The sequence below is a fragment of the Lynx canadensis genome, chromosome A1 (genome assembly GCF_007474595.2).
Source record: "Lynx canadensis isolate LIC74 chromosome A1, mLynCan4.pri.v2, whole genome shotgun sequence".
NCBI classification, from domain to species: Eukaryota; Metazoa; Chordata; class Mammalia; order Carnivora; family Felidae; genus Lynx; species Lynx canadensis.
Window position 1 is genome coordinate 111,613,778 of NC_044303.2, and position 12,290 is coordinate 111,626,067.

The window sequence follows — 12,290 nt, forward strand, 5'->3', positions numbered from 1 at the left end:
AGGCTCTATGCTGGGTGCCTTCACAATCAAGATTTCTTCCACTAAGTCTTTAAAAAATGTCGACATGTAGATGTTGTAATACCCTCATCATAGACAGGAGGATACTAGTATTCAGAAAAGCTAAGTGATTTGTTCAGTATCTCCCAGCTGAACAAAGCTAGGCCTCGAATCCTATGTGTGTTCTCTCCCAATCCTATGCCTTTCCCTGTCCTTCTCCCCATCTCCTGCAGAAAAAAAGATTAAGTCCACCACAAAGGGTTCTCTAGAAGGTGTGTCTCCAGGGGGACCATCTGTGTTATAGATGACGTGGTTCCATTTCACAGTCCTGGACATGTCCCTCTTCTTGCGCAGACACCTGTGGTGAGCGCAGAGTGCAAACCACCGACTTCACTGGAGATGTGCATGGCAGAGAATGTGGACAAAAACAGCTCAGCATGTTCCACTGACTTCAGGTGACTGCTGCATTGCCTCCAGCATGGTTAATAGTTTTCTTTGCAGCTACTCAGTGTGGACACAGAAAATTTAATTTTTTTCCATTATGATCTGACTTGACAACATATTTAGGTGACTAATAAGAATTTTGCATGATCTCCTATAGTGGGTCACTGTAAAACTAATGAATAGATGTTTTGGTTCTTAATAGTAAATGGATTTCATAATAAGTCTTTAAACGTTTGTATTTAATTAAGAGCTTAAAATTTTTTTCTCTTTTGTTAGTTGGGGGAAGGGTAGCTGACCTAGCAAGGAAGAGAAACAAGAAAATTAGTTCATTAGCAACCGTTTTTTCTCTTCTTAGAATAAGTTACCTTTAAAAACATTTTTTAAATGTTTATTTGAGAGAGAGAGAAAGAGAGAGACAAAGTATGAGTTGGGGAGGGGTAGAAAGAGAGGGAGACAGAATCCGAAGCAGGCTCCCGTCTCTGAGCTGTCAGCACAGAGCTTGAACTCATGATCTGTGAGATCGTGACCTGAGCCAAAGTCAGGTGATTAACTGACTGAGCCACCAGGCAGCCCTAGAATAAGTTACCTTAAAGTAAGTTTGTTTACTTTGCCATCTTAATCACATCAATGTCAGTGATAAAAGATTTCAGGATTTCTGAAAGTGGGCTCAACTCAGCCCCCACTTGCCATTTGATGAGGAGTCCTTGTATTAGTTTTGTCTTTCTGGGTGACATTGCCTCTCTCACCTGAGCCATCAGTAGCCCTGCAGATAGGTAAGGTAGGAGGTATTGGTAGGCATTTATGGTGGAATGAGAAGTAAGCTCCTCTGACTTGCCACTAGAGTGTCCTTCTCTTCTTTCTCTGGCCATGATGTTTAGAGTTCTTCCAATTAAAAAACAGATAGCATGGGAAGTGTGGGCCTATTAACCAACAGAACTCTGGGTCTGTGAATTTCATCACCAGGGTGAGTAGGACCAAACTGGACACTGCTCTGGCCAGACTGGAGGGATTTGTTTTATTGGTGCCCTGAAAAAACTCACTCTGCTTAGGCTAGGGCTTTTTACCTATAATCCAGAAGATCTATGGACTCCCAGAAGTTATTATCCAAAATCCTGTGTTAAGTGTGCATTTATTTTTTTCCCCTCTGGAGGTTAGTTTTTCATCAGATCTGAAAGGGGATAGTGAACCCAGAGAGCTAAGACCCACGTGAGTAAGCAGTGAAGGCTGCTACTAATGTGACATGGGACCATCCAAAGAGCAGTAGACCTGGAGTTTAGAGCCCTGAGTTCTAATTCTGGACCTGACAATGGACTTGCAGGGTTTTCTTGCATAGATGTGCTTACCGAGTTTCCCACATCCTCGAATGCTGGCCATCCGTAATGGTCACTGGTAAGACGACCAGTGGTTAATGGTTAATGGTTGTATCTGTAATAAACCAGAGACACAATTGTGAAGTTTGAGGCAACAAAAAGGTGTGGTGAGACAACATTCTATGGAGACAGCTGATTTTATATATAGTTAGCCTTGTTTTTGTCTATTTTTTGGAACAGAGGAGCCAAAGGTGGTTACAAATTGTTGCCCTTAAGATTTGCTTTCCTATATCTCTCCATAAGGTAAAGAGCTTTGAGTTTATTGTAGTTAAACTGAACCTCTACATTTCAGATATTAAATGTGTTCTTTTCATAGGCTGCAGATGTTCACTGTTTGACTGCAGAGGAGAGGAACCAAGTTATACATGACCTTAAAGCAGCAGGATGGTCAGAATTAAATGAGAGAGATGCCATCTACAAAGAGTTCTCCTTCAAAAATTTTAATCAGGTAATAATTACATATTCTTGCTAGTGCCGTCGTCTGTTTGTGTCACCTTAGGCTGTGACTTTTTTTTTTTTTTTTAATCCTACTGGTTTTGGGGTCCTATGTGGATCCAGGGTCCAAATCCTCTCTTCCTCAAGAATTCAATGGCAGTTGCTCTGTCCTTGTTGACAGGTGCTATCATCTAACCGGGTGATTCTCAGATGTATGGGAAGGGAATTGTTTTTGTCATTTGGAAAATCAGATTCTGAAACCATTGTGTTGGTGTTGATTAGGATATATAGTTTCCCTTCATATTCTTTTTATTTTTAAAAATTTTTAAAAATTTTTTAAAATTTACATCCAAATTAGTTAGCATATAGTGCAACAATGATTTCAGGAGTAGATTCCTTAGTGCCCCTTACCCATTTAGCCCATCCCCTCTCCCAAAACCCCTCCAGTAACCCTCTCTTTGTTCTCCATGTTTATGAGTCTCTTCTGTTTTGTCCCCTTCCCTGTTTTTATACTATTTTTGTTTTCTTTCCCTTATGTTCATCTGTTTTGTCTCTTAAAGACCTCATGTGAGTGAAGTCATATGATTTTTGTCTTTCTTTGACTAATTTCACTTACCATAATACTTTCCAGTTCCATCCACGTAGTTGCAAATGGCAAGATTTCATTCTTTTTGATTGCTGAGTAATACTCCATTGTATAGTTATACCACATCTTCCTTATCCATTCAGCCATCGATGCACATTTGGGCTCTTTCCATCCTTTGGCTATTGTAGATAGTGCTGCTATAAACATGGGGGTGCATGTGTCCCTTCGAAATAGCACACCTGTATCCCGTGGATAAATGCCTAGTAGTGCAGTTGCTGGGTCATAAGGTAGTTTTATTTTTAGTTTTTTGAGGAACCTCCATACTGTTTTCCAGAGTGGCTGCACCAGCTTGCATTCCCATCCTTTCAAATTCTAAATAATATTAAAAGGTAGTATGGGTGGCACCTGGGTGGCTCAGTCGGTTAAGCGTCTCTTGATTTCGGCTCAGGTCATGATTTCACGGTTTGTGAGTTTGAGCCCTGCATCTGGCTCTGTGCTCCCTCTCTCTAAATAAATAAATAAGCTAAAAAAAAAAAAAAAAGATAGTGTGAGTTTTTTATGTTTATCAGAAGAGGGCCAGAGTAAAAGCGATTGAGAAACATACACCTGTTTGACTGATTTCCCCTACTTTTCTTGGATGCTTGTCAAGTTTTCTTTCTCTCTGTACGTGTATTTCAGTCTCTAAATCAACCCCCAAGCTGCACCCTCTTCTCTGAATGGCTCATTTTCCCCCAGCCCAAGAGCCAGCCCTTGCAGCTTTTCTTAAAAGCTGACTTCCCCCCTTGGAGACTCAGCCTTAACAAGGTAACTGTTCCATTAGGGCCCCACCCTCTTTAGAGAGTCATCTCCCATGACTTACCCTGCAGCTTTCACTCCACTGCGTTTATACAAGGTCAGTACTTTTGACTATTTCATGTTTGTTCAGTTAGTTTGGTAATCCTCTGGACAGATTTATTGTTTTTGTTTATATTAGGTGTCAGCATCTAGAAGGCAGAGACCATGTTTGCTTAAATAACTCTCTATTGTACCTGACACAGTACTGGGTACAAACAGGCATTTGATAAATGCAGACATTGATTACAGTGTTTGCTGGTTTCTGGAAGGGTGTGTGAGGACCAGATTTCCACGAACGAAGCCTCCGACATGTTTTCCTAGTAAATGCCGTTGGCTCCGCTGAGCTCCATGCCCTTTTCTGCTCTCCATCCATCTGGCTGCCAGCCTTCTGCTCTGAGTCTCCAACTCCTGAGGAAACCTGGACTACGCCGACTCCCTGTCCCTGCTGCCCCATGTGCTTGACAGCTCTTGTCAGGGGCTTAGCACTCCGTGGCTGGTGGCAGGGAATCCCCTTGGTACAGTAAGCTCGTGCATAAGCTCTAGGTAGCATTTTCCAGGCTTATTAAAATTCTTACATGTGTACAGCCTGACTTCTTTAAGCCTGGGCTAATTTATTGGGCTTGAACATGTGGCTTAAAGTACTTGAGTAGTGTTGCCTCAGGCTCTGCCCAGGAGTCAGTGGTCCGGCACACTCTAACCCTGTGCTTGGGGTGACTTTCAGATATGGGAGGGAAGGGAAGCTGTGCAGGGTGTCCTTGATTAATTGTAACATTATTCATCGGGACATTTTATTTAACTGCCCCCCCCCCACCCCAATTCACTCAGCTTTTGGGAGAAAGAGGCACATGACAGGAAAATCAGCCCATGTCAGGGAATGTATTCAGAGAACAAGAGATTATATCCTGGGGTCAGTTTTCCAGCTAGGTCTCTTATGACTTCTGCATGTACAATGGCCTGTAATTGCATCTGTTGTCATGACACTTGTCGGTGCCCACCAGCCCAGAATCACCAGGGACACACCTTGGGCTCCGTTGAGCATGCCGGGCTTATTTTCTTGTTGCAGTGAGGGAGATTGCACACCACAGGGAGCTGCGGAGCATCTCAGGGAGATGGTGTTGGAAAGATGGTTTAGTCTGATTAGATGCTGTCAGAAATGGGCAGTTCTGTGCTTCAGTATTTGAATACATCTTACCAGTAGGGAGAGTTAGGCTAAAGTGGGGCCAAAGCTGAGATTGGGAAAGAAATCATTCATGAGCTGGGAGAGGAGGGTGTTTGGTATTTTGTGGTGTGGACAGTGTTCACGTTTTGTCTGTGTTCACATAACCTTGCAGGGTGGTCTTGTTTTTGTTTGAACCCATCACAGTAGCAGAGTGGCCTTGTCTGGTGTTGATGTTCACGTTTAACCCCAGCGCCTTGGTGTGAGTGCCAGGCCGGCTCCCGGACATCAGGAGTCGCCTTTCTCTTTTTCACAAGTGATGTTTAGAGTGGTGACCCTCTTGCACTGATAGATCCTCATTTACCTTTTATTTAGGGCAGAAAAGATACTGGTTTTTATTAATATAAAACACTAAAATAGGATGTTGTAAATTAAAAAAAAATCCCATTGTAACTCCTCTCATCTGGGTTTTCTTCTTTTCTAGTCTTTCTCCACCAAGAGTTGACTCACATTGTAGAAATTGTTCATGCAGTCAAATTTTAACAATCAGCTTAATTTTTATTATAAAGGTAATATTTGTTAACTCAACAAATATTTATTAAACATCTTCTTTGTGCCAGGCACAATTCTTAGCTCATGTAGCTCCCATTCTAGTGGAGAAGATATCTACACGAGTAGATAATATCATTTCAGGTAGAGCTAAGTGCCATGAAGAAGCGTAAAGTAGGATACTGGAATGCAGGCTGATGGAGGAGTGTACGCACTGTTTAAGATGGAGTGTTCTGGTCTGGAGGGCCCTCTTTAGGGAGGGGACATCTGAGGCCTGAATCATGTGAAGGAGCTCAGCCAAAGCAACAGCATTCCTGAAGGAGAGAAAAGTGAGTACAAAATTCCTGAAGCAGGCATGATCTTGGCCTGACTGAGGAAGTGCCAGAAAGCCAGTGTTCTGGAGTGAGCAGAAAGGAGAGACTGGTAGGAGATGAGGCTGAGGAGAGGGAGCGGCCAGAGCACTGGAGCCTTGTCTGTATGGTGAGGAGTTTAGATTTTAGTCTGTGTGGGAAGGCTACTGGGATTTCAAGCAGAGAAGTGCCAAGGTTTGGTTATGTTCTAAGAAGGTTTCCCAGGCTGTTCTGCTATGAATAGACAGTAGGAGGGCCAGAGTGGAAATAGGCAGACCATCTGGGACACCACTGTGGTAGGCTGGGTAAGGGGTGATGGGGGATTCTGGAGGTAGCAGTGGAGTGGAGAGAAATGTAGGATTCCTCATGTACTTTGAAGAAGGAACAGTCAAGACTTATTGTTAGATTGGCTCTGGGGGAAGGGGTCAGGCAAGCATGGTCCCTCGGTTTTGGTGCAAGGTAGAGGGTGAAGGACGTCATTTACTGAGCTGAGGATGATAGGGTGGGAGGCAGGGTACAGAGTTACGAATCCTGTTTTAGACATGGCAGGTTTGAGATACTTATTAGTCCCCAAGTGGTGTTACCGGGTCAGCAGTTGGGTATGTGAGATCGGAGCTCAGGATGGAGATGCTGGTTTGAGAACTGTTAGCAGGGGTAATGATGAGAGCACAGACGTGGGTGGCAAGAGAGCACAGGATGGAATGGGCAAGTAGAGGCACTGGGCACCTGGTACGTCCTTTGTCGTAGGAGAAAAGGCAGGATGTGTGCATATTAGATGCAGGTAGGTTGCTACATTTGTCCTGGGAAGTAGAGGTAGAACCATCTCTTCTGATAGTTTCTGTTTTTTCAGTGAGGTTGTCAATGGGGAATGAACAGGAGTGGGAGGAGTGTTGGAAATCTGGGAAGATAGGAAAAAGAGTGGGGTAGCCACCTTGCAGGCTAAGGCAGCCCACTAATTAGGGGAATGTGGTTGGTTTCAGGGCAGTTTTCAGTGTCCCTGGAGATTTATGGTCGTATGTTGCAAGGGAGGATTTTTGTGTGTTTTGTCCAGCTATGTTCAGCTGTTTGGGCACAGGCTTTGAGTAGATACGGAGTTGGGCTTAATAAAGGCTGCACTTGTGACAAATGAGTCCAGTTTAGGAACTGAGGGGCAGGGGAAATAAGGGTGTGTGCAAGGCAAGAATTAAGAACATTGGAGCTTGGAATCTAGCTGGTAAGGAGGGAGGTGATGTGGGTGATGGAGGTGAAGAGGTGGAGGTGTCAAGTTGGTATAACTTTTCTGAAGGGCACTTGGGCGGTGTGTATCAGCTTTTAAGATGCACATACCCATTGTCTAATCTAGAAATTTATCTTCTAGATACTGTGCTCCATGGATGCAAAATGGATATATGAGGATGTTGGCCTAGAATATTCTGTTGCGAGTGGGCATTTCCATGTGCCCCAGGCACACCTTGATGAGATGATGTCTCCCTTGCTCAAGCAGCCCCGCCCTTAGTGAGAGTTTGGGAGGCCTGCTGTGGTCTGTGCCCTCCTGCCAGTGGCAGTACCTCCCCATGGCTTCGCCGTGTGTCCTCAACTCTGTAAACGGAGTGAGCTCTCGGAACTGGTCCCCTCTCTCCCTTAACACAGTTCAGCCCACACTGAGTGTTAGCATATATTTAAAAAAACTCTTGGCTGAACATACAGGTAAAATTACATTCTTTTTAATCCTCTTAGTAGGTTACGAACATTTTTCAGGTCTCTGTATAGTCTTTTTACTTAAATAAATCTTCAGGAGTAAGGTTACATTAGGTTAGGTGTTACAGTTTTTAAATGGTTTGCTTATGCAGAGTGTGTAAAATGGTGTTACCAGTTTGCTTTAGAATTCATTTCTTTTATTACCAGAGAAAATGAATCATACGTTTGAGAAAGATTTTTAGTGACCCTGGGTGAAAAACCTATTGCTCAAAGCTTGGGTTATTGTAGATTTTACCATAGTAATAAGTAGAAAGCAAAATATATTAGAACTTTTTTTTTTCTTAGTAGTTTTATTCTAGGATATGGTCAGTTCCAAGTAGTCCACATTCATGTTAATAGCTGAGGCAGGTGCAAATATTTAGAGACTATAAATGCAGAATACCCAAGGGATTCTAGCTGCGTCGGTGGATGACGTGGCCATAGGTTTCTGTTGCTGATAGCTGCTGTGCTTCCCTGGGGTGGGTCGCCCCGAGCCGCTGCGTGTTGAGAGTTGGTGGTCAGCGTGACAGGCATGGTGAGACTCCTTGAGGGGTCAGAGCATAGCAGTGCCAGGACGTGAGGCCGGAAGTTTCCATACTTGGAGTGCTTGGACTCACACAGGGTGGAGTGAGCATTTGTAAGGGCGTTTTGCCTTTTTTCTGTTCATGTAGACTTAAGGAGGGAGAGGCCTCTAAGTGATAGACAAACTGACTCTTAGGTGTTTGGCAACTGCAGGGGCGACTGTGTTGAAAGAAGAGAATGTCAGTTAGAAATGCGGGTGTGAGTGTCCCGTAAAGGTAAATTTTGTTAGGCGTTGTCGTGTGTGTGGACAAGTCGGTAGCTTACAAATGAGGCACAGTTTGAAGCTGTGGAAGTGGGTGCAGGAGGTGAGCCTTTGGAACCCAGGAAACAGCTTCTCCAGAAGCCAGCAGGTGGAGCCCTCCAGGGCTGGCTGGGCAGCACAACCCCCTGGGAGGGCTGTCCCGTTCTCCCACCCTTGTTCAGTATGGAAAGAAGCTTAGTATCAGGAATAGGTAAGCAGTGGCAGTGGGACACCTGGCCTGGTTTGGTATCTTTTGAACGAACGGAGAATTCCAGGTGGAGGATCCAAGGGGTTTCCAGTTGACTGGGGAAAGGAACTGAGCTTTGTGAGAAAGAACTGTGATTCCCTGCATTCCTGGAGGAGCTCCTGTACCTTGTCTCTTCTTCCTCCAGCGGACCTGCACTCGAAGCATTTGATTTTGTTAGAACGAATCATATGAACTGGTGGACACTCAGCCAGTTTGACCTACGGAAAATGGCCCTTTTCAGTCTAATGGCGTGTCACAGGTACGGCTTGCAGGCAGGATCCAAGCCTCACGTCTTTGACATCTCGTTCATCACATTTGGTTGCTGTGACTGCTGCCATCAAGAGAGTGGGGAGTGGGGAGGGCCACTCCCCTCTGAATGGCCTGGGCCATGAGAGTGGTGGTGCCAGGGAACCCCATTTCGTGCATCCAGCGGCACTAAGCACCATATGTGAGTTTGGGGTTTGTAAAATGTTCCCCTTCCTGTGCCCCCGAGCTCCTGCCTGCTCGCTCTTGCCATAGAGCACTTGAAAATTACTGTTGCTGAACTTACTTTATAAAAATGTTTTATTGAGGAATTTGATAATAGGCTCATGGTTAACATTTTGAAACACTTAGTGAAGTCAGAAGCTTGATGATACCAGAACAAAGACAACTGTTAATGAAAATCTTAACAGTTCTCAGTGGGACAGGACTCTTACCAGTTCTCATTGTGAACAAATTAATTCAGGTTGCGTTGCTCATTATCATAAGCCAGAACCTGGTGCACATCAAAGTTCTGAGTCAGCACTGCAATAATATAAATGTCACATCTGACGACTCTTGAAGGTGGATACTTGTTCTGCCTGTTGAGAGTAGGGAAACACTCCCAGGAGGATATTCCTGAGACTGAGGCATCATGTAGGTTAGAGAGTGTCCTTTGCTTTTAACACAGAGGGTAATATGTTTGTGTCTGGGAGCCAGGTAGAGTGAAAACCTACCTGCTTACCCCACATAGTAGCTTGTGCTTAACTTGTGCCCACTGAGAGGCTTTGTAGCCACAGCTGACTAGAAACCTGAGGAAGTGTCCTTCATTACCACTGGAATGGAGAGGAGAGACACATTTCAGCAAACTTTACCTAACATTTGAGGAGCTAATTAAAATATCGGTGTGGTATTTCCATGTTAGTGTTCGCTTTGGAGTTTTTCCTGGGTTTCCAGGGAGCCAGGGGCAGGATGATGCCGATGTTGTCAGGTGGTGGCTGGGACACCAGGGTCGGTGCCCTTCAGGGTAGGGAGATTCGAGCCTAAGATGGTATCATTTGGAGTCTTGCTTCTGCTGTTTATCTCATAAACTAGGTTTAGACCTGATGTGTATTTGTAAAAACACATGTAATAGACAAGGGGAAATGTAAAACAGCTGTCAAAAATGCAAATGTGACACCACAGTGCAGTGTGAAAATGCCGTGCCCACTACACCGCCTTTTAATAAAAATGGACTTTTAACTGCATCGCTTTTCTTCGTCGTATAGTAAATCTTCTGTTTACAGAACTTAGCCTGAGTATTTTGTGAAAGTCAAACAGCCAAGAAATATAATTTCCTCAGCAGTCTTTGTCTTGCCCTTTTACAGATGGCGTAAAATCAGGTGTGTAAAAAATAAAAAGCAGTTAGAGCTGACGTGAAAGGTATTTCAGATTTATGCTTTGCAGATGATATTGGTATGATTAATGCATTCATTGCTTTTTTTTATTGCTTTTCACAGATAATGTACATGATGCATGGAAAAGGTTGTGGGTTTAAATCTTTGCCAGCTTTAGACTGTGAATATCAACAGATGTTATCATATAACTACTATAATTATTATAAAATAAAAAATTTTTCATGAAATACATTGACATAAATTTCACTCATGTAAATTGCTTTCATTAGTATAAAACCTTAGCGTAGCTGTTAGGGTTTGTGAAGCACTTTAGATGAGATTAACTTGGTATAATGTGGTCAGAAATGGGTTGCTTTAAATTTAACTGACAAGAAAATAACACTCAAAAGTTAGGAAATTACCGAGGCATTTGTTTTCCGCCTGTGTTACTGGGACCGCTTAAACAAGTTGAATATGAATTAATAACAATGGACTGCTGGCTCAATAATTACAGAAAATAATTTAAAGGAGGCCTTAAATAATAACTTCAATGTATTTTGGTCTTGCTCTGTTCTGTTTCTGTTTTTCTTGAGCATAGCAGCCCATTGAAAACAGTGTTCAGGTTTGCAAAGCAAGAGTTCTGTCAGAGTTTTGGTGCATTAGGGCTGTGACATAGAAACTTAAATTCAGCTTTTTCAAAAATGGATCTGGGGGTGCGTGAAGGAGCGGCCTTAACAGCTAGTCAGCTCTCCGTAGCAGCAAATACAATGGCACACTCCTGTTTCTGTGGCTGGGGGTGTGCTGTGACCACTTGCCCTCTGCCCTCAGGAGGGATTCAGCCCACCAGTGTGGACAGGTGGGTGAGGGGCCTCTTCCGTGGCTTGAAGCTCTTTGTGTTCTGCTCTTTTTCCTATACCCTCGTAAACAAAACAGACCAGTACATGGTCTCCCATGTTTTGCAGATAATTAACCGTCATATTGCCTTGCCCTTCTGATCCAGGTTGGAATGGGCCATTTTAACTAATCCATTGAATTTCACAGAAGGACCCTGGAGCTGACTGAGATGGCGGGATTGCTTTTGGTCATACTGGGTCATGTCACAGTGGGTGTCAGCTCACATCTCTGATTCCTACAGCAACATTTCTAGATCCTACTGTGATACAGAAAGTTGTTTCTGTTTTTACTTTTATTTTTTCCTAGGAGATATCTTTTTTCCAAGGACTACCTGTTGGATTACTTTCTACTTTAAATGGGTTTGACAACACTTCCCTGAGAAAGGCACTATTCACCAGCTAAAACAAACAAAGCTGTACTTGTTTAAGAGTAACCCAGGAATCACTGTTGAGCAATCAGAGGTCATTTATTGTATCGTTAAAGTCAATCCTATCAAAACAGCAAACGCCACTAATGAATCTGTTTGCTCCTATGCTCTCAACCAGCAAGACAGGATTGTGGCCTTCTACCATATCATTCATCAGTTTGATTTGAAATGCCCTGTCCTCAGCCGTTGCGGCCCTGGCTGTGGACACATACTGGGCACTTGGAGCAGACCCAGTCAGGGTCAGGTAGGGAGCCACATGGTCTTCCCACCAAGAGCCACAGAGCCTACCTGTGGTGGGATCAGTGAATGTAGCCAGGTTTTGAGCTGGCAACCACTGAGGGACTAGCTCCACTCTGAGCGTGGAAGGACAGTGTAAAAGAAGTACATGATTCCGTTTCTGCCCAGAAGTCCTTCCAGTTTTTTTGTGTGTGTTTTTTTTAAGATTTTATTTTATTTTTAATTTTTTAAAGTTTATTTATTTTGAGAGATACAGAGACAGTGTTGTGTAGGGCAAGGGCAGAGAGAGAGAGAGAGAGAGAGAGAGAGAGAGAGAGAGAGAGAGAATCCCAAGCAGGCTCTGCACTGTCAGAGCAGAGCCCGATGCAGGACTCAAACTCATGAAACCCTGAGAACACCACCTGAGCCAAAACCAAGAGTCAGACGCTTAGTCAACTGAGCCACTAGCTGCCCCCCTAAAGATTTTATTTTATATTTTGTATTTTTTTTTTAATTTTTTTCAACGTTTATTTATTTTTGGGACAGAGAGAGACAGAGCATGAACGGGGGAGGGGCAGAGAGAGAGGGAGACACAGAATGGGAAACAGGCTCCAGGCTCCGAGCCATCAG

The 12,290-nt window shown here is 43.7% G+C and overlaps 1 protein-coding gene across 2 annotated transcripts in view; it reads left to right on the forward strand.

The window, feature by feature from the left end:
• PCBD2 (pterin-4 alpha-carbinolamine dehydratase 2) overlaps window positions 1-12,290 on the forward strand; it is a 54,329-nt gene that overhangs the window by 1,401 nt on the left and 40,638 nt on the right. The window contains exons 1-2 of one of the 2 annotated variants that reach the window (XM_032592887.1): window positions 373-452; window positions 2,128-2,259. Coding sequence is in view for 1 of the 2 variants with exons in the window: in XM_030318475.2 (XP_030174335.1) it covers window positions 2,128-2,259 (132 nt within the window). In the remaining variant the exon portion in view is untranslated. Of the gene's footprint in view, window positions 1-372; window positions 453-2,127; window positions 2,260-12,290 lie in introns of those variants that run through there. The other variant, XM_030318475.2, reaches the window with a different exon arrangement.